The 22,650-nt window shown below is 34.4% G+C and overlaps 1 protein-coding gene across 4 annotated transcripts in view; it reads left to right on the top strand.

The window, feature by feature from the left end:
* APAF1 (apoptotic peptidase activating factor 1) overlaps window positions 1-22,650 on the top strand; it is a 33,451-nt gene that overhangs the window by 8,085 nt on the left and 2,716 nt on the right. For 2 of the 4 annotated variants that reach the window (XM_035336536.1, XM_035336527.1), the window contains 18 exons: window positions 67-234; window positions 1,319-1,450; window positions 3,171-3,284; window positions 3,624-3,802; window positions 5,573-5,699; window positions 7,755-7,880; window positions 8,716-8,847; window positions 10,924-11,049; window positions 12,101-12,259; window positions 12,525-12,653; window positions 13,403-13,528; window positions 14,312-14,431; window positions 16,901-17,026; window positions 17,354-17,479; window positions 19,860-19,979; window positions 20,265-20,390; window positions 21,189-21,314; window positions 21,753-21,899. In XM_035336536.1, the coding sequence (XP_035192427.1) occupies window positions 67-234; window positions 1,319-1,450; window positions 3,171-3,284; window positions 3,624-3,802; window positions 5,573-5,699; window positions 7,755-7,880; window positions 8,716-8,847; window positions 10,924-11,049; window positions 12,101-12,259; window positions 12,525-12,653; window positions 13,403-13,528; window positions 14,312-14,431; window positions 16,901-17,026; window positions 17,354-17,479; window positions 19,860-19,979; window positions 20,265-20,390; window positions 21,189-21,314; window positions 21,753-21,899 (2,409 nt within the window). Of the gene's footprint in view, window positions 1-66; window positions 235-1,318; window positions 1,451-3,170; window positions 3,296-3,623; window positions 3,803-5,572; window positions 5,700-6,269; window positions 6,362-7,754; window positions 7,881-8,715; window positions 8,848-10,923; window positions 11,050-12,100; window positions 12,260-12,524; window positions 12,654-13,402; window positions 13,529-14,311; window positions 14,432-16,900; window positions 17,027-17,353; window positions 17,480-19,859; window positions 19,980-20,264; window positions 20,391-21,188; window positions 21,315-21,752; window positions 21,900-22,650 lie in introns of those variants that run through there. The other 2 variants (XM_035336544.1, XM_035336554.1) reach the window with 2 other exon arrangements.

Raw genomic sequence — 22,650 nt, 5'->3', positions numbered from 1 at the left:
AGTTTACTGTTATTCTTTTACGATATTAGTTCTGATTATCTTTTCTGTCTTAATGTGCTTTTTTAGGTGCTCTGTATTCTTTGGGATATGGAAACTGAAGAAGTTGAAGATATACTGCAGGAATTTGTTAACAAATCACTATTGTTCTGTGATCGTAATGGGAAGTCATTTCATTATTATTTACATGATCTTCAACTTGACTTTCTTACAGAGAAGAATCGCAATCAGCTTCAGGTACGGTTTTGGCTAATCTACTTACCTCCAACCTTATTCTTCCAAAGTTGGGCATTCAGAAAATGTTCCTTTGTTAAACAGTATCCAAAGTAGGTTCATATAATAGACCTGCAATGCAGTCAAACTTAATGTTTCCCATCTGTCCTGAAGATCCCCTCAAATTGTGGAAGGCTGCTGTAATGTCTCCCCGGAGCCTTCTCTTTTCTAGGCCAAATTACTCCAGCTTTCTCAGCCTGTCTTCACAGGAGAGGTGCTCTGGCCTTTGATCATCCTCATGATCCTTCTCTGGACCACTCTAACAGCTCCATGCTATTCTTATGCTGGGAGCCCCACAGCTGAGCACAGCACTCCAGGTGGAGAACAGGGTAGAGAGGGGAGAATCTCCTCCTTTGACCTGCTAGCTAGACTTCATTTGATGCACCCCAGAATATGGTTTCTGGACTGCAAGAGCACGCTGTCAGCTCACATAAAGTTTTTCATATACAAGTACTCCAAGTCATTATTCGGAGGGCTGCTCTCTATTTACTTGTTGCCTAGCCTGTATTCAGGCTAATCTGAGAGAAGATTCTATATATGTTATGTCTCTGTATAGAAAATTTCTTCTTTAATATTGAGAAATGCTTTTTACTCCTTTTCTCAATTTAAGGCAGTGCTTGCAGGGAGATGTCCTAAAAGTTGGGCTAAATTTATCAGTTTTGGAGGAGAGGGCAAAAAGAGTAGATACGAAGAAAAGGCAAGTTGCTTGCTTTAGATTTACGTATGACTTCTAGACTTGCTTTAGTTCCACATATGTGTGGATCATCTTTATTGTTGGCTATCTGTGTTTAATGTAGTGACTTGATAGCTGTTCTCAGTATGAGAAGGAAGGTTATCAGCTTGCTTTTCTGTCTTTAATACCCAGAGAATGTTTCTGGGGAAAGCCTTTAGCTATATATTAAATGTACAATTTTAGAAGATATTTTTTTCTTATTTAATTTGTTGACATCTTATGTTCAGAAATAACAATAATAGAAACCTTAATACTAAAATCAGTGCATACTTTGGTATAGTATTTGCTGAAGGTGTGTTTTGATTCATGTTGCAGGAGCTACATAAAAACATAGTCAATCAGTACAAGAAATATTACAAGCTTAACATGCCTATTCCATCTCAAGAAGATTGCATGTACTGGTATAACTTCCTAGCATATCACATGGCTGGTGCCAACATGCAGAAGGTGAGTTCTGACTGGGTTTTTGTTTCCCTTCTTGATCCCCCACCTCTCTCCCTTACACCTGCCCTTCCCATCCAGGCCACTTCTTCCCTCTCCAGCCTCTTTGCTCCCAGGCTTTTGTGCAGATGCACAAACAGTGAACATAAGGTTCTTTAGGGTGTCCACTGATAATCACCGTCTATTGTGATGAAAACTACTTTATTTCTATCCTTTGTCTTTTGTCTTTTCATCCAGTTCATGAGAAGATTTCTTATAACAGTTTGTGTTTTTTCTCTTCCTATTGAGGAATATTTTATAAGAAATCTCTAAGCTTTTCTGAAAATCCAGGCTTATTACATTGTATGATAAAAGTAAATTGATTTATTCAGAGGATTTGATTAGATTTGTGAAGAGTTATTTTTTTTCTACAGAATTGATGTTAGTTTTTCCCATTATGTCATATTCATTTCTGTGTAAATGTTCATTCTCTGTATTGATAGACTTTGGGATCCATTTAACGTTTGGCAGGAGTTAGATGGGCATGTCTGTTTCTAGGATTACCTTGGAGCCTTTAAAAAAAAATTGCCATCGCTTTTGCCGGTTACTGGTTTTTTAGGTACTAATAAGTTAGTATAAGATGCAAATCATGGATCAGTATTAAAAACTACTTTCTGTAGTTTCACTTGGATCTCTTTATGCTTTGAATAGCATTTGGTGCAGGTGACTAATTGCTTTATTTCACGTGCTAAAACTTTTCATCTGAACCTCTTTTGAGATGGTTCATCTGATTTATTGTATAGAATACATTTTGTGTACTTACAGGCACTTTCAAAATGATTATGGGCTACAAATCTATCTTTTAAAATCATACTTATCTCATTGATTATATTTTTGCTTTCAATTTGTAAGAAAAATACGTTTTTATAGTTAACCTTTTTATATTTTATAGAACTAGCATCTCAGAATTCTTTTGCCTCTCTCATTATGACCGTACACTTCCCAGAGTTTATACTCTTTATTTTACTTATTTCTCATTATTTAGACATGATTTATATTTGTTGGAAGGTTAATAAAGATAGGAGGTACTCATTTTCTTTATTTAGTCATGAAAAGTTTTTAATTCAGTATTAAATCAGTGTTTACTATTTTTAAACTGGTAATATACTTTAAGTCTGTGAAGTGTTTTCTCTAAGCATTTTTTTCTGATCCCACCAAGTATGTTTCTTTAATACTTCTTCCTTCTGTTTTTCTTGAGGTAGCTCTCTCATTTTTAAATTCAATGCAACTATAGCATCTTTTTCTTTTACCGAAATTCTTCATTTGTGAACAACAACAACAGATCACTATTAGCAGATTGATCTTTGCTAGACTGGACTAGAAGAAGCTTTTTTCAGAGTTGTATCTTAAACCAAGTCTTCTATACTACAGAAGTCAAGATTTGCTTTCGTCCCCCCATTCCTTCTCTGACTAGTTGTACCAAGGAACAATCCTTTGGTTCCCTATAATACCAAGCTTAGTCTTCTATGCCCAGAGTTTTCATATCCAATCAAGTAAGAGGCAGGAAACAGGAAATCACATCACTTTTTCACTGGAGTCAATTGTACTCCAGTTAAAGTTAATTGTACATTAATGGAGTTAATTGTATATTAAATACCTGTTGTGCTTTCCTGTGCTTTTCCTTTTCCTCTTAGGTAGATGCAGTCTTGGAACTCATGCTCTAAACTTTAATTTGTATTTCTTGCAGGAACTCCGTGAGCTTATGTTTTCTCTAGATTGGATTAAAGCTAAAACAGAATTGGTAGGGCCTGCTCATCTGATTCATGAATATGTGGAATATAGTTCAGTCCTGGATCAAAAGGTATGTAAAAGGTAAATGATCAGTCTGTTCAAAATATGATTTTCTATCTTCAACTGCATGTTATTTATGTATTTATGGGAGTTATATAGAAGACTTTAAAAAGTGAAACACAAAGGCAGTATGAAGTTAAACTTACTTGAAAAATAAGGATAATATGCTTTTCTGAATAGGATAATGAAATACTTAAGTCTATCATACGTACTTCTTAATAGAACTGAGAACTAAATGATTCTGTAAGGGAATGCTTCTGTATAGGAAATTAAAAAAAGCAAAGGGCATTTAGAAAATGTATCCACTTTCTGTGTTACCAGATACTATCTGTTCTTGCTCTATACGTAGGATAGCATAGTACGTGAGAATTTCCAGGAATTTCTGTCTTTAAATGGGCACCTTCTTGGACGACAGCCATTTCCTGACATTATACAGCTGGGTCTTTGTCAACCAGAAACATCAGAGGTATATCAACAAGCCAAACTACGTGCTCAGAGTGAAACAGGAGCATTTTATTTGGAATGGATGTAAGTAGCAATAATCCATCTGCTGATATATAAATGCATTGATTCAATAAAATCATGTCATGTACAACTAAATACAGTGTATGGCTTTTATAAGGACTTTAAGAAGTACAGTGTTTTTCATGGGAAAATTATGTGAAACAATTTTCAGGCATTTGTGTGAGGTGGGTAACAGGATATGTAAAGCTACAAATTAGTAATATTTAAACAGAAATAAAGGAATATATTTTTTACTCAGTGATTGTTTATTTTGAATATCTATACAAAGATGAAATAGATATTCTTTTAAAATTCTTTAAATACATTTTTTAAAGAAAATTTAGAAATGTAGGACAAATATTGGGTGTGTTTGCAGTACGTTGTTAGATTTTCTGGTAGAATATGCACTTTAAAAAAAGAAAGCAATGTTAACTTGTCAAATTTTTTGGAAGTAGTGAGGTGAGAAATACTAAAAGGCTTTGTAATCTCTACCCATATTTGATATTTCTGGCATTTATATAAATTTTTTTGCTGCTTTAGTATCTTACTAAGTTGTTTAAGGAAAAAATATATATTTAAATATTTTCCCAGGATAGCAAGTAGCCCAGTAGTCATCTGACCATGCAACTGTCAATTAGATTATCCTGTTCAGTGTTTCTATTCTGCAGTCCTTGGTGGTTACAAAACAAAATGACTTTTGGGTAATCAGGGTAATAACGAGGCAGATCAAACCAGGCAGACTTGAATTCTATCATCACTTCGAATATTTGGTTATTTCATTTTGCATAGCTAACAGAATTGTAACAAAAGCAATTGGAAGATACATGCTTTAGAAGAGTCAATCTCCAGGTAGTTTAGTGCTTTTACTTTGGATGTAGGAGACTTAAGCTGAAATCAACAGAATGAAGATGGATGACTTTGTCTTGGATCCTAGAAGAGGGTTCTCAAAATGGTTTGTAGGATATGCAGATGAATAAGTTGTATTCTTGACTATTAATTTTAGCATTATTAAAATATGAGGGGAAAAAGAAATGTTTTGATGACTCACTATTTTGCAGTGAAAATTTTTTCGTTCTAAAGGTCAGTAACTTTACTCAAGATATTTTACTATTTTTTTTAATTGCTGAGCCTGAAGATTGAAGCTGGTGATCGTAAACAACAAAAAAGTACATGGATTTATTGACTCTAGAAAAAAAAAATCTGTAACTATTCATCACCAAAAATCATCATATTACAGTGACAGCTTTCTGTACTAACACCTGGATTAACAGGATGATTATGGTTGCTACTAATCTTAAGTCTTTATTGAAGTGAGGCAAGAACCATGAAAAATGAGTCATTGCTGTAAAAGTGAAGTGTTTTTCCTTAGATCGAAACAAATGTGTGAATGTTTTTGGGTAAAATTCAAAGAGAACCTGTAGGAGAGCAAGAAGTCTCATAAATAAGTTTGTATTTGGACATAGCACATACCCTCTCATTAAGATGTTATGAGGAAGACAGTGCTTCCTTATGTGCACAGCACTACAACTGCTGTGCACATAAAGTAGCATGTTAGTTTCTCATGCACATAGTATCTTTCATGGTTCCTAAGCTTTAAGTGTTGGAGGGCAACGAAAATTCTCAGTGAAAGGAGTAATTTGTGTTTCCCTTCTTCTGTATGAAAGCTGAGAGGCCAGTTATTTCTAAAGCTTGCTGCTCAAGATGTGTGAAAAAATGTTATCTTTTTAGGGAGGATTTTGAATAATAAACTATAGGAAATCCTACTCATCTAATGTCCAATATCTTATGTTGCAGAAATAAAAAATCCTTGAAAAACCTTTCCCGTCTGGTTGTTCGTCCACATAGAGATGCGGTTTACCATGCCTGCTTTTCTCAGGACAGACAAAGAATAGCATCATGTGGAGCTGATAAAACACTTCAGGTAAAATTCCTATGCATGAGTGAAATGTAATGCTCTGTATACTATTTTCATAATGTTTGTTAAAAGTCCTGTTGCTTTTCTTTTGATACAAAGATCTTATAGTTCTAGAATATATTGGAGACAAGTAATTGAAAGGGATGTATTGTTATTACTAAATATCAAGTTGCATGTTTAGAATATTATTTTCTAGTTCAAAAACTAAACTTTGATATCAGGGTTTGTACTCTAACTAGTGTAATACATCAGCATGAAATACCTTTTAATGATACAAGAAAGCCCACCGCCAAAGAAATACATCCCAGCATGTTTTTTATTTGTTTGCAAAAATATTTCCCATCATAGTGGACCTTCTACAGAACTGAAAAGACATTTTAGTTACAGCTCTGCAATTTCCATGGGATGGATGTTATACTACTTTGGTGCTTAGTAAGTACACTTTCTTATGTGAAAGAAATAAATCTATGGATAAAAATGAGCCCCAGAAGTTGAGGATGGTAGTAGACTGGAAACAGGTACAAAGTGGATAACAGGAGACAGAGAGGAAAGTGACTAATCCAAATTTGCCAGCAGTCTGCCTGGAGGGGAGCCAAACAGCTCTTGAGAAAACTAGCAATCAGCCAGCCACTAACCTGGTAAAGTATCCATATTCCAGACAGCCAAAGGTAAGGGTAAAGAGCAACTTTTCTGCAAGCCTTTGGTATTGTTTTGGATGCTTGATAAGTTCAGTACTAAAGTAAAACTATTAAGTGGTCCTTAGTTGCTGTTCATTTGCCTATTTAGCGTGTTGTTTGTTTGCTTATTTTATTTGCTGGCTTCTACGTGGCATCCACTTAAGTAGATGCTTGGTGGATGTACTAGTTTTATGCTCTGTTGAAGTTACTGTGCCCTGCTTCTGTCCTTCATGGCCTCGTTACTGAGACTGCAGTTTTCTTGTTTTTCTTGATTTTTCTAGGAAAAAAAAAAAAAAGAGTAAAATTTGTGGATTGTGACTGCATTTAACCTAAACTTACATGAAAGAAATAATTGTAAAATTTCATAATATTTTTACATTGTTTAACTTTGAACTTCTGTGTTTTTCCTAATAGTGGCATGAAAATAAAACTAATGTTTTTCAAGTTTTAAAACTACTACTACTGTTTCCATGGAATCAAATATAGCATTAGATTAAGAATAGATATTTCACATAATTTACAGTAAATTTAGATTTCCTTTTACTTTGATATTTATCTTCTTGTTTTAACAAATACCAACTATATTACATTATTATATTCCCTTTTGATGAAAAAAGAGTGGCAAAATAGGGACTTTAGAATTGTAGCATCCTGAATGCTGCTGTAAAGAAGAACTTGTAATTTGTTCACATAATTTAGGAGTATGTACCCTTGTAAAGGAAAGGATGTCTTGATTTTTTTTCACACTTGTAAAGCAAAATCTCACAATTTGGGGAAAAACTATTAATTTGTAGTATTTCTTCTCAACTGCTCTATTATTCCCTCCAACCAGATCAAGACAGATTAGTGTCATCCTGTATGACTTCTTACTATTACTTTTTTTTCCTCTTTCTTCCCCAAATCATCAGTGCTGCTAAAATTTTCTTTCAGCAGAAGAATATCATGATACATCAACCTGGAATTTGTACTTTTAATAACAGACTAGGTTTTGTTAATAGATATTGTTTTGTGCAGTTATTCTTAAAATGAGTGAGGACGTGGACTTAGCCTTAAAAAGTAAAAAAGGCTTAAAAGACTTAGGTTTAGACTTAGGCTTAAAGGGTAGAAAAAATCATTAATGAAACGAGTAATGCCTACAGAAACTTTTTAAAAATATTTTTTCAGTATTTCTTTCCCTAACAATTTCTATTATCTTCACAAAATTGAAGCTCCAATTAAATGTTTTTATATTATGTTACCTTGAAATTATAAATGCTTTCAAAATGCAACCAATTTAATGAAGAGTGTAGAGATCTGTTTGAAGGAACACAAACTTAAATTTGTGTAGCACATTTCAAAATTATATGCCAGTTACAAGATTTCATTCTTTATTGTATTTCTTCAGGTATTTAAAACAGAAAGTGGAGAGATGCTGCTGGAAATAACTGCTCATGAAGATGAAATACTGTGTTGCGCTTTCTCTGCAGATGATAAGTATGTAGCAACTTGTTCAGCTGATAAAAAAGTGAAGGTAAGGAAATGGAAAACACTTTTTTTTCAGTGCGATAGTTCTGATTTCAGTTTTAACCAATTCAAGTAGAACAGAGTCTTCGGACTAATTTTTTTTTTTTTAACTGTCTTAAACCTGATGTTGAAAAACAAAACAAACCTCGTACTTGTTACATTAAGCATACTCTGTTAGGTATAATGAAGTTATGTTAGTTGTAATTCTGTAAGTATGGTGCTTATTTTCCTGGTATTATCAGGTGATTCGTTTTAAGTAGAACATTATGTTACAAACAGGATTGGACTCATACATTATGTGAATGCCCATAAAGCTTTTTTTGTATTCTTTTTCTGGTATATATGAATTATTTGTTTATTTTTAATTATTCAGTATTGCAGCAAAACCTTGGTTGATATTCTAGTCTTTCTCAGATTCTAATCTGAACGATGATTTTTCCCCTTCCCCTTTGATTTCTAAATTGTTCAAACAGTTTGCCATGAAAGTTTGTATAATTAATAGTAAGCTAAAAATTAATTTTAACAAGAACAGATCAGTTATGTTTGGTCGTAGACACTTTGTCATTAGAAACTTTGACTGTAGATACTGTGTTCTGGTTCTTATCTTGAAAAGTGTATATATCTCTATCTCAGCTACATCAGTGGAAACAATTTAAAATTACAGCCTTTTGTGTCTAAATATAAATATACATTTTAAAATCTCTCTTGCAAACACTTTTGATGTGTAACTCAGAACGTTTTAGGATGTTATTTGTATTGCAGTATAGTTTATATATGTATATTTTTAAGTCAAGTACACTGAATATAATTTGAAGTATTCTTTGTCCTTCAATTTTGTCTAGATCTGGAATTCAAGAACAGGCAAGTGTATGCACATATATGAAGAACACACAGAGCAGGTCAATTGCTGCCAGTTCAATAACAGAAGTGGTCAGTATCTTTTAGCCACGTGCTCAAATGATACGTTCATCAAAGTAAGTGGAAAAGGTTATGATTAGCAGCATAAGAATAAACACAACAGACTAATTGTTGTTGTAAAATGTACTTCAAACATTGTAAATTAGTTTTTTTTACTTAAAGAAGAGAGAAATAAATAGATCAGGAGTACTGCAGCTCTGTCACTGGATTTCAACAAGGCAGAATAGAATAAATGTTCATGCTTAGTGAAAGAGAATAAACCTTTACTTGTAGGGTACAAAGATGGGGACTTTTGGCAAGACTTTTAGAGGGTGGAATGGGAAAGTTTGGGAGTGGAATACTTGATTAAAAAAATAAGAAAAAATGAAGCAGAAATTTAAGATTTTACGTTTTGAATGTTTAAAAAATCATCAGGAAAACAACAATGAAACAAACATCCAACCTGGATGCTGAAGGATTAAAAATTTTACCTTACGGAAGTGTAGCAGGTGTAATTTTTCTTTCTTTTCTAAATTCGTTGGGCATAGTAAAGAAATAAAAGTGGAGGCCAACAAAATAAGCGTAATCAAAATGAGATTTGTCAGGTTAGCCACCTGGCATTGTTCAGATTGGGAGGCGGTATGTGTACAGAGAGAGCAGAAACAAGGTAACTGAAGTCTGTATTTGAGAAAGGGGGAAAAAAGGAGAATGAAGGATGACTTAGGCTGTTGAATAAGGGTGGAATATCACAGCACAGTTGGGCAAATCAAATAGTTTACTGGCACTGAAGATGATGGACCTACTATGCTTGCAGTATGTCTTGCATTTGTTGCAATGCATCTACTGATTTTACTCTGCATGGTATGGTTCAAGGAACCAGTTCTTGTGGGATTGGTTTTCTCTTTAGTTCCCTGTAGTGGCTCCACTGTCCAATGTCAGTACAAGAGAAATGCTGGGAATAAACATTGAGGTGTGGGAGTTTTGGAGGGGGCAGGACTGCCTTTTCCAGTTGTAGCAGGCTGTGAGATGTTTTAATTGCAATGTGAAATCTCATCTGAAGCATTCTGGCAAGAGCTTGTGTTTGTGTAAATTGCAGTTAAAATAGACTTAAGGAGCCAATCAAGATGACAAAATGAGGCTTTTGTGCTGACCTGGATGTCCTAAGAGATGTGTTTGTTGCCAGAAAATTACATCTTGGAACAAACAGATTTAGAACAAACCTGTGTAAAATGACCACTCTCATGCTGTAAATGTGGTTGAAGTTTTAGACTTTTCAACAGTTTTCATGAGGAATGAATGACAGAACTGAAGTATGCACAATAATAGAATAGAATAGTAAAATAATAGTTGAAAAGACCTGATTGTTTTCACAGAATACTGTCCAGGTAATTGTTCTTGCATTGAACTCTCACTTGAGCAGTCAAGTGTATTGCTTTTATATAGGAGAAGGGGAAGAAATTTGGAAACAGAAAGAAAGCGTGGGCTGTAGGCTTGGAAAACAGTCTGTATGTGCACGTGGAATGTTCTTCTGTCTTTATTAATGAGGATGCAGTAATCCAAGAATAACTTGAGAGATTTCATTTTAGTTATTGTGTATAAACTACATAATTCTGAACTTTGAAATGTAAAGAAAGGCAAGACAAAGTTTATTCCTCCGTCTGAAGAAAATTTCAGTAACTTTGTTCTGTTTAAGGGCCTTGTCCTCACTGTACAAAATGTTCTATATAATACTGATGTGAATAATTCTCAAGCAAGCTAGCAGATGGAAATAAATTGTGGAGGAGCCTCAAGCATAGCGTAAAGTCTGTGAGCATGTGGTTAAAAATAAGAAAAAAAATTGAGGTGCACTTCAAGAATGTGAACTGTGTGAATCATAGAATAATTCAGGTTGGAAAAGATCTCTAAGATCATCTGATCCAACCTTTAACCTAATACTGACAAATCCACCACTAAACCATGCTACTACTTGTAGTCTACATGTTTATTGAAGATCTCCAGGATGGTGACTCAACTACTTCCCTGGGCAGCCTATTCCAGTGCCGCACAATCCTTTCAGTACATAAATTTATCTTTGAACAGAAATTTCTCTTTTCAAATTTATCTTGGAACAGTTCATGAATATAATGATATTTATATGTTTATTTCTCATGCAGCTTTGGGATCTGAAGGGAAAGTATTGTAGAAATACGATGTTTGGTCATGTAAATTCTGTCAATCACTGTAGATTTTCGCCAAATGATGAATATGTTGCCAGCTGCTCAACAGATGGAACAGTAAAGGTACGCAGCATATTTGTTAAATCAACTGCTTGGTTTGATTTTTTTTTTTCATAAAATGCAAAATATGTATAAGAAAGTTCTGCATTTGCATAATTAGCTTTTAATGAATTAAGTCCTGCAACAGTCGAGTATTGGTACTACTTTTAATGCAAAACTTTGAAAGGCTTGTCTATTACCAGAAAAAAAGTTGGATGTCTACTGTTTAAAACAAATTCTACCTAGCTTCATTTTGAATCCTTTACTTTTCACCATCTTTTTCGAAAAATGTACGTGGCTAAGAAAACAGGGGTGGAGGCTGTTCTGAAACTTACTTAAACAAAAAATGTTAATACATACATATATACATATGTATATTTTTTAAATTTTAGTTGAAACGTCTGTCATCTCTGAAATGAACCATCAGTAGACATAAGTATTACAAGTAATTTGTGTGCCGTTCTCCATGTGTGCACCAGAAGAGAATTTGAGAGGGTTTTGTTTTGTTTTTCCTTAGAATGTAAGATTTGTTTTTACTGCCTTTGGCTACAACAGATATATGCTATTCCAAAATTGCAGTTCTTAAAACATTATCTTTCTATAGAGTTGCTAAATTGGGAAAGAAGGGTTGCAGTAGTTGTCATTCAGAAAGAAAGTTGTGGTGGAGGATACAGAAGTACTCTAGCTCATTGGCAGGTGCCCCTGTGAAATTAGGCTACAAAACGAGATGTATACCAGATTTCTCATTGTGAGTGGGCTTTATTAAATAGAGTTGCAGAGCAGAGGTTATTTTTGTTTTTATTCTTTTGCTGAGTAGAGGTTGAGATGGCCATATGGGCATGTGAATATTTAATGCCATTTGTTGATTGGGGTAGTGGGAAAGTAGCAAAGGGTTGTTTTGGTGTTCCTTTCTGTTCTTGTGTCTTTTTTGTTTTGTTTTGTTTTTTGTTGAGTTATGTGTGTTTTCCTTGCTTTCTTCCCTCGAAGTGATTGGGAGATAGTTCTTCCCCGTTGTATTCTTTATCCTTAGCAGTAAAAAGAGATTTCATTTATTTTCTCTATTTTTTTCTTGAAGCTTTGGGAAGCACGCTCAGGAAATGAACTGAAAACTATTGACATAAAAGATTTCTTCAAAAATTCAGATGAGCAAGATGATGTGGAGGTTTTAGTAAAATGTTGCTCTTGGTCCAGAAATAGTGACATGATTTTGGCCGTTGCCAAAAATAAACTTCTGGTAAGTATCTCATGTTAATTTTCCAGAGGTAGTATACTACTATCTAAATCAAAACTGCCAATAAAGATTGTATTATAGGCCACCTAGATGTTTCAGACATAAGTTGCATGGTTTTAAGTGTGTGTTAGGTAAAAATATGTGGGTGACAAACATTAACTGAAAGAAATACATTTTAGATTTGAAGTTGTATGCTGTTGAGTATATAAGATGTTTGTAGTTAAGGCGTTCCAAATGTGTGCTAAGTATTGCAATTATGTGTTCACAGCTTTTTGATGTCAAAACAAGTGATTTGTTAACACAAGTCATCGTAAGTCATCACAGTACAATCCAATATTGTGACTTCTGTGCTGGTGATGAGTTAGTAGCAGTTGCTTTGTCTCATTGTTCTGTTGAGGTAAGTGATTTGAAGTGATTTGATTTTTTTTTTTTTTGCTATAATATAAAATAATACATTTGTCTGTATCTGTATGCATTTTAACTCTGTGTATGCAAAGTTCAAACAAATGTAGCTCTTTTAACAGGCTTTCAATGTCCTTCATTGTTATAATTTTTGTTTGCTTCTAAAACATAAAATGTAAATTGGAAAATAATACTTCAAAGCTATACATTCATCTTAGTTGTACATAAAACCACCAGGCTACTGTATTTATTTAAGGTTACCACTCTGCAGAGTGTATACCTCCCTGTTGCTTAATTCAACACAAACAAACAAAACACTCTCCTCTCCTACTATATGCTGTTACAGGATGTGGCAGTTCAGTAAAGAGGAATACAACAGCTGAAATAACTGGCTAGCATGGCTAACTAAGCCTGTACCAGTATCAGGGTTTTCTGTCTCTTTTTTTTCCAACCTACTTGGTCAGATCAACATGTGTTTTTAACATGAGTGATATGTGTTGTTCTATTTCTTTATTTTTTCCCCTACCTCATCTCCTATAGTAGTCAAAGAGGTTGCTGATTCCATTTCTCTGACTGTCAAAATATGATAAACAGGCACAGTTCTCATTACATGTCTGATTTCAGAGTTTAGTAAGAAAATACTAGAAAAAAATAGTAATTAAGTATACTTCTGGGTTTTGCACTATTTTCCCTGAATATACAATCTAAATCCATTTAAGTTCTTCTTTCATATTTTTGTTGTAGTTATGGAATATTAAATCCTTATCAAAAGTAGCAGATTGCAGGGGACACATGAGCTGGGTTCACTGTGTGACATTTTCCCCAGATGGATCTCTGTTTCTGACATCCTCTGATGACCAGACAATACGAGTAAGATCACTTTGTTTTAAACGTGATTTTGTGTACGTGTGTATAAAATTGTTTTAATTGTTATAAAATCATATATATAATACAAACATGTATTTGGTATTATGTATGGGTAAATGTTTATATAATATAGATGTAAATATTTATAATAAAGCTATCTATATATACAGTAAAATGAGCCTCCTTTTTTGCATATCTAAGTCCAATGGCTGTTCAAGAGTAATTGTAACCTATTTTGTTTTAGATTTTATTGAAATAAAAAATTGTGAACTATTTTGAGGGTACAAAGCTGATGTTCTTTTCATTATTAGATAAATATTTGTGTTAATATTTAGAACAAATTCCTGTAGTTGCGTAAGTAGAAGTAAGTAGTAAAAGCTGTGGAAGGAGAACTGTAGCTTACCAAAGTTACGTTTTCTTTCTTTCCAAGTTAACATTCTTAACGTTTTGAAAGCAACTGAAGTATAGAAATCTTGATGTTTATTGTAATTGAATCTTAACACTGTTTGAAATAGAAAATTGTGGACTTCATAGCTATGATACCAAATACCGAGGAGTCTGCTGGTCAGCCTTGGAAAACACGTAGTTCTATTTCATCCATTGGAATCACTATAGTAATTGCACAACCTCCCCTAGTAAAGAAATATAGAAGGAGGATAACTTTCACTGTTTTACAGTTAATGTTACTTGCAAGTTTATATGACTTAGTTTTATATGTACTCATCGAGTTTTATATCTTGTCCTTTAATAAAACTAATGAAGTAAAACTAATGTGTTCTTCAACAGATTTGGGAAACAAACAAGGTGTGCAAGTCTTCTGATGCTGTGCTAAAAAGTGAACTAGATGCTGTATTTCACAATGGTGAAGTGATGATTTTAGCAATTTACAATCAGAAGCATATACAAGTAAGCTGTATTTCTCAATGCATTGGTACATTTGAATGTTATCTGCAAATCTCAGTAGGAAACAGAGGAAGAACTGAAAGAACTGCTTGTTCATTGCTTTCATCAGTTGAATCTGTAGCCAATGACTCTTAATGTACGGTAACATTTTTATTTCTAGGAACTCTGCCTAGTTTAGTAAGCAAAAACTGAAGATTGAGGGGATGTTTCCACACTGATGTAGGAACTGAAGCTCGATGTGGAGGAACAAAACCATTTTCAAGACTGGGGAGGCTGTGAGCCCTGGAAGTGTGCTTAGACATGCACAGCAATGTGCACAGTGTACAGTACACATAGACAAGGTGTTACACGACACAAGTACCTAATGCATCAGACCTACTGCTGAAGTAATAATGTCAAACTGGGGAAATGATACATATAAGCCCAGGTCAGCTTGTAGCCTTAGGACAGCATAGAGCCTTTTGTGTTCTAAAAAAAAAATAATAGCGTACATACTATTTTTACTGAGACCTCCTTCCCACCACCCCATGCACCAAGTAATAATACAGCAACTTTCAACATTTTTTTTGCCCTTCTGTGATAGCAAAAGCACAGACATCTTTGGTGGTGGTGGTGGTTTTGTTTGTTTTTAGCATGATCCTCTTGTTTATCAAATGTCAGTTGACAGGATTTTCTTTGAAGTGAAGGCGATCAGGTTATTCTTTTCGTGTTCACTCAGGTTATTCTTTTACTTGATTACAACTGTTCAAATGCAAAAATATTTTTGTATTTGTTGCAGAGTGCTGCTTATGCAAACTGATTGTGTGTGAAGCCATAAAATGGGCAATGCATGCTTTTGGCTATGAGGTAGCTATTTCCGGTATTTAGCCTAAAGCAGCAGCTGTCTAGGATAGAACCTTTGTTCTGGCCTGTGAAATCAGTGAAATCTTGTTGCTGGATATGTAGGTAGGTGAGTGTTGGAATAGATTCTGCTACCCTGCAGGACATGGTGCAGATAATCTCTTTGTGTAGGGTCGTGTCCTTTTTCCTAGTTTGGCCAGAGACAAGCATGTAAGCTGTGTAATCCTGGTTAATCAGCATGACCATCATCTATTTCTAGTCCTAGAGTTCCTTGGGATTTCCTCTTTTTGTTTTCCTATTTTCTGTCTCTTGTCTTTTGTCTGTCATGTCAGCAAATTAACCAGTTCTTAATTCTACCAAATCCCGTTTTTTTTTTTTTTTTTTTTTTTTTTTTTTTTTTTTTTTTTTAAAAAAAAAAACTTTAAGTGGAGTATTAATGATATTTGAATAATAGGTAATATGGATATAGAAATAACTAAAGTATCTACATCAGAGCTTTGGCAATAAAGATATTTAGAGCCAACAGGAAGCAGTAAGTGTTAAAATTTAAAATTTGTGTGAACACTTCAAATATGTGAGAAAAGAAGCTGTATCGGTCCCAGCAAAGAGAAGAGAAAAAAACACAATGAATGGAGTTGAATTACTCCTCACATGTAAATGGGTGTAAGATAGTCTATTCTTTCAATTTTCCTGAATTATAAAATCTGTAAAACTACTCTGCAATGGTGTAATCTGACTGTCATCCAAACTAGTTGACCTGAGGAGTGTGTCTGTTAGTAGCATATTTCTATTATAGCTTTCTTTTCCTTGAGAAAGTTGGTGCTTAGATTTGCTGCCCTAAATACAGTATTGTGACATCCTGGAGAGGTGCAGTCATGAGAGAAGACTTTATTGTAGCAAGAGAACAGATTTTTCACCTTTATGCAAGAAGAAAAGTTGACCAAAAAGACAAATTGCAGTTAAGCATGTGTTCTGTAATTCCACAGTAAATCTCTACTATCACAATCCGTAGAGGTAGTTTTTCTCATAACTGTGTTGTTTTACCTTTTGTAACTAGTAAATTAGTAATCTCTCAGGAATGATTTCCTAGTCACCTTTTGATGTACTGTATGGTTGTTTTTAAATACATCATACCAGTAGATTATTTTTAACCTTTATTGTTTGTTTGTTTTGTAAATCATTGTATTCTAAAGACCTCCCCCGAGATTTAATTTGAGGGCAACACTGAGTTGAAATTTGGTGCACTGTACATGCTAATAAGTTTTAAGTCATGCTTCTGCTCCATTTGGCATGAATAGGAAAATCTGGCTGGCAACTAGCTTTGAGCTCAGAGCTTCTTATATGACTTTTGAAATCTAGGAATAACATGTTGAGCTACTGTTTTCTATACTCAAACTTATAAAAGCCTTCTAACACTGAGGTGTTTTTCCTGCCAATTTCTCCCATTCAGAAAGCGTTCTATGGACGTGGTTACACTGACCTTTAAATAAGTTGATTTATGAAAGTAACTGATGCAGATAATTCAAATTTTAGAAACTGACAAACTATTCTCTTACCATTCTTAGCTCACTCTTGTAATTTATTTTACTTTAAAATTTAAAATATTTTATTAATTAAATTCCTGTCTTGCAGCTCATTAATGGAAATACAGACAATGTTATTATGCAGACAGAACCTCAGGAATCCCTTATTTGCTGTTGTTGCTTAAGTGAAGATCTAAAATTTGCAGCATTTGGACAGGAGAATGGAACAGTAAAGGTATTATATCATAAACTTTATTTAAAACAATAGGAAAAATACTTTTATTTAAAAGAATGTCATTTTAATGACTCTACAATCATATTCTTTAGTGTAATACTTTAAAGTTTTTACATTTGAGTGATGCTGAAATGCCAATAATTTAGAGGTAATACTAATGTAGCTCTACGTTTCTTTTTACCAAGTACTGAGCTAATGCTTTTTTTTGTTGACCGAGAATGATGTATTTACAGTCTCTTTATTAATTAAAAAGAATTTGCAATTTCTTCTCTTCCTTTCCATAAACTATGTAAAGTAAATAGATTTACTGCATTCTTCATTGTAAAGGTATTACAGTTGTTGGATGGGAAAGTTCTGAAATACCGGGAGGCCTACAGGACAGCTGTGCAGCATTGTCGATTTACCTCTGACTGTCAGACTCTGATTTCAAGTGCTCATGATGCAGTCATACAGGTTGGAAGATATTTTAAAAGATTAAATTGTACCCAAAAACTCATTTAAAATGATCTTTTCTGCAATACCTAATGTAAACTTGGTCAATGTCTACTGTATTCTGTGTGTGGAACCATTTTGATTCTGTGCATTTTGCATGTAGCATCTTTTGTTGCGTTAGGGTAAGTTGGCAGTCTTGGTTCTATTGCTGCTTTAATTCATGCTTTCCAGCTTTTGCAATTTGCAAGTGATGCTATAGTGAGTAATTTATTTGTTGCCAAGGAATTGAAAATGAAAAGTTACTGTGTTTTTTCTGTGGATGACCAGAAATAGGAAGCAGCAAGTTAGAGCACCAGACAGGCAAGGGGCTCTAAAAATTGTACTCTCTATTTATACCCTACAGACTAAAGAGTATTACACAGTTCTGGTTTCAGTACTGTGGATGATAGAACCAAATCCTGTCAGTTGGGTGATAAGAAAGATTAATTTTCAAACAAGATAACAGTTCAGGTTCCATAAGTGAAGGGTTTGGGATGCAACCCAGAGTTGGCTAAGTTTAGTATGTCTGTCAGTGGGCTCACCTATATTGTGTAAGGGAATAGTATTAAAAGACCCATCTCTGAGTGGGCTGGTGCTGAGTACAGATACTAGCTAGACATAGAATGACTGCACTAATGTAGGATGAAATTAATAAACTAAGTCTAACTACTAAACTAGTATTTGAACTCGTATCAGGAAAGCACTTTTGAAGTGAACCTCCTGGTCATTTATACTTTGTGCTTTAGTTTGCACTTGCAGAACAGTTGCAGGTATGCAGACAGGATTCCTAAACTGAACTAAAGTGCATGTATTCCAGCTATGTATGGGCATTCAGTTAATACGACCACACTTGAGTTAGTTTGAAATAAAACCTCCAAAAACCCCATGGATGCTGGTCCTCAAGCATTGTTTTGCTCGGCAGTTTATTTCACCTTCTCTTGTACTGCTAATGTACATATAGACTATGCTATGTCCTACTTCGGTTTTTGTTTTGCTCTGACTGCATGGAATTTGTGGATCTGAGGCTAGCTTGACGGCCTTCGCTATGGCACTCGCTCACTACAAATTAAGGTAGTAGTACGGACAGCTCGCCAGTTTATCACCTTTCTGATGAGGGTGCTTTTTTGCCTGGGTCCTCAGCTCCCCCTAGTGGACAGTGCACCAGTTGTCATCTGAACACGTTTGGTTACTGTTTTCTTTGATGCAGAAAGCCTATTAATTTGAAAAGCAATTAAATCATGGCTATTTAAATTAAATTGAGGTTTAATAGCTTCTGTAGGATAAAATGACACTTCTTCAATTTTCATTGAACAGTTGAATTAAAAATAGGAATGTCATTTTGCTATCAAAACAAACTGAAATGATACTGCTTTAAAAATACAAACAAAATTTAAATCAAGTATAGAAAAGTAGGAGGTCTGCCAGATAACAGAAATGTATAACAGAAATGCAGTAATCAGAGGATGAAAGTGGAAAACTTTTGGGGTGCCTAGAAAATCATGGTTTTGCCTTTTTTTTCTAATTACCGCTAAGTTTTTATAGAATCATAAAATCACAGTATACTCCAAGTTGGAAGGGATCTGCAAGGATCATTGAGGCCAGCTCTTGGCTCCGCACAGGACCACCCAGAAATCAAACCATTTGTCTGGTGGTCAGGCCACTCCCACTGCTCAACCACCCTCTGGGTGCAGAACCTTTCTCTAACTCCCAGCCTGACCCTCCCCTGTCCCAGCTCCATGCCATTCCCTCGGGTCCTGTCGCTGTCCCGAGAGCAGAGCTCAGCGCCTGCCCCTCCGCTCCCCTCGGGAGGGAGCTGCAGGCCACTCTACTCTGGGCTGAGCAAACCAAGGGACCTCAGCCACTCCCCATACATCTTGCTCTCCAGACTCTTCACTATACTTATAGCCCTCCTTTGGATGCTCTCTAATACTTTTATGCCCTTAAATTGTGGTGCACAAAACTGCACTCAGTACTTGAGGTGAGGCCGCACCAGCGCAGAGTAGACAGTCACTTCCCTTGACCAGCTAGCTGTGTGTGCTCATTGTTTTCCAGGATGCTTTTGATGCTTTTGGCTTTTCAAGCAATTTAAGCATCACACTCACTTCAAAATATCAGTTTCTGTGTATATTACAGGGAAACAGTTTTCTTTCATACTTTTCAATGATCAATATATTAAAGCAAATTATCCCCTAGGTTGATTATTAAGTATTACAGCATGCCTCTTCAATATCTTACCTTTTAATAAGTTGCCACCTCCATAAAAACTTCTTGTATTTCTTGCGGGTTAAAAATAAGTCAGCTAATTTGTTCTTCAATTATGTTTGCTATATATTTTTTTAAAGTATTCCATCTTTACAATTAGGTATGGAATTGGCAGTTGAACGAATGTGTGTTTCTAAGAGGGCACAAGGAAGCTATCAAGGACTTTAGACTTCTGGAAAATTCAAAACTTCTTTCTTGGTCATTTGATGGAACAGTTAAGGTAAGTAAAAGACTCTTTAATGACAAATTGTATAACACATTTTGGTGTATTTTTTAAAATCAAAAAATTATTTGGTATGTACTATACATTTTATTGATCTTAAAATGGAAGCTGCAGAGACTTAAGACAAAAATTTGTGTTTTCTGTTTCTAGTAAGATTTATGTTGTTACATTTTAGAAAAAGCTGAGCTTTATCTCCTGTGTATTGCCCTGTAAGATGCATGCTTTTAAACTTTTTTTTAATAGTGTTATACTGGAAATACAGGTTACTTTTGTATTTCATAGGTTTGGGATGTCATCACTGGAAACACAGATAAAGATTTTGCTTGCCATGGAGGTGCTGTTCTTTCCTGTGCTGTTTCACCTGATGGTAGTAAGTTTTCATCTACTTCTGCTGACAAAACTGCAAAGGTTGGTTGCTTTGTATACAAAAATAAACATGATACCTTGTTTGGCCTGAAATTTCTACTATATTTTTTATTATGAGGTAACAGGTGATTTTGTTATCCTGTTGTATTTCTAGTATTAAGTTTCCTATATCTGTGAAGATGTTTCTAATGCTGTTACAGACATTCAGAATTGATCCAGATATAATTGGAGGCTGTCCTGATGATCTCTGTACAAATAAAATACAAATTTAATGCACAGGTCTGTGCAGAACATTTCATTTAATTTTCTCTATTGATTTCTCTATTAGCCTACTGTTATAATTTGGAAATATAAGTTAAGAAAATTTCTGAAACTTTTAGGGAAAGTGTTGTCCACAGTTGCTGGTATCATTTCTGTTCAGAAGCTAGGCTCAACAAGTAGTGAAATGTTAAACATTCTGGGGCTACCCCATTAGCTTTTTAAAGTGTCCCATTAGCTTTTCTAAATATAGTTTTGAATTTACTGATGAATCCCTTTTTCTAGGGACAATGCTGTGAACTTCCTTGTGAACTTCCTTATAAATGAATCAGTTGCATTAAAGAGCCTATTTCAAAGAAAAATATGTTCACACTTGGATCTGTAATTTGTAGCAAATGCATTATTGTGTGATTAATAAAAAGAGACTATGGTATAATCCATACATAAGTAAACACACATATATTTCTATACATAAATATATATAGTATTTTGTACATTTGAACACAAAGCCTTTTGTAGAAAAACTGGATGAAGTCATAATCGTTTGTAAAATTATTGTTTTTACTCTTCTTTTTAATTTAGATATGGAGCTTTGAAAATTCATGTGTTCTTCATGAGCTGAAAGGTCATGAAGCCTGTGTGCGGTGTTGTACTTTCTCTCCTAATAACAAATTACTAGCCACTGGGGATGACAAAGGAGATATAAGGGTACTGCTTTTACCTTGTTTATTTTATAATTTACTTGATAGTTCACATACTAAAGTATTATAATTGTTTGTTTGTTTTCTGCATGTCTAATTAACATTGTATTGAATATCAGACAGTTGAAAATAGTAAAGATATTTTGCATGTTACAGGGAGACGGTAGTTTGTAAACATTAATACGTTTATGTTCCATGAATGCTGAGGAACTATGATTCACATGATTTACTGGCAATTCTACAGTGAATTGCATGTATGATTAAATTTTGCATATATGACACAGTGGTAAGAGGAGAGTCCATTTTGGGTGATTAGTCTGTCACTTCAAATAGAATGATTATTTAAAAAAAAATCAAATGGGAACACATATTTCAGCTTTCCTTACTGGAGATTTTTTTTTTTTTCCTAACTTCACTTGTATAAATAACCTTTTCTCTCTCTTAGATTTGGGACATTTTAACAGGCAGATTACTTCACTTCTGCTCCCCAGTTACTGTAGATGAAGGAGAACCAACACACGGTGGCTGGGTAACTGACCTCTCATTTTCTCCGGACAGTGAGATGCTTGTGTCATCTGGAGGCTATCTTAAGGTAAGCCCTGAAATAATAAAATATTCTAACACACCTAATTAAAAGGCAATGTACTGATAATTCTAGAGGAAAACACAAATCTTACATGCTTAAAAGAAACAAACTTTGCACATTTTACTTAAAACAAGACCGCTCCATTTTCCTGATTGTCTGGCACTTTTCACTTTTCTTCTCCAATCTGAAAGCCCCCTGAATATGTTTTAAGAATTCTTCAGACATCTAGGATGGAGTTGGTTTTTGAACTCAATATGTGCTATTGTTCAGAGTTCAAGAAACAATTAGAAACTTGAGAATTTTATTAGCAAAGCCCTTCATTAACATTTTTAATATTAAGGATCTCAGTCATTTCTGTTTGCTTCCACTCAATTTCAGCAGCAATATGCTCTTTATAATGAGCAGAAAAATGCTCAATTTTTTTTTAAGATAACTGAGTTTTATTTTTTTTTCATAAATAAAAATTCAGAAGGAATTGCAAGTGGGAATATTCTGCCTTGAAAGACGTTCTTTAGGTAACTATTGAAAAAGGGTATGTTGGAACTGAGGAACTCCGGTCTTTTCGTTAGTCTTTCATTGTTCAGTCTTCTACTATACAGGAAAAGCAGTGGTCTGTCTTTAAGTCTGTGAATTGGGTTCCTCATAATTTTAAATTTCTTGTGAGTTTTATTTTTTCCCTTCATGCAGTAGCTAACACCTTAGATGAAGTGGTGTACGTGTGTGTGTACGTGTGTGTGTACGTGTGTGTGTACGTGTG

This window comes from Oxyura jamaicensis, chromosome 1 (assembly GCF_011077185.1).
Source record: "Oxyura jamaicensis isolate SHBP4307 breed ruddy duck chromosome 1, BPBGC_Ojam_1.0, whole genome shotgun sequence".
Classification (NCBI taxonomy): Eukaryota; Metazoa; Chordata; class Aves; order Anseriformes; family Anatidae; genus Oxyura; species Oxyura jamaicensis.
This window is presented reverse-complemented; position numbering and strand designations above follow the sequence as displayed.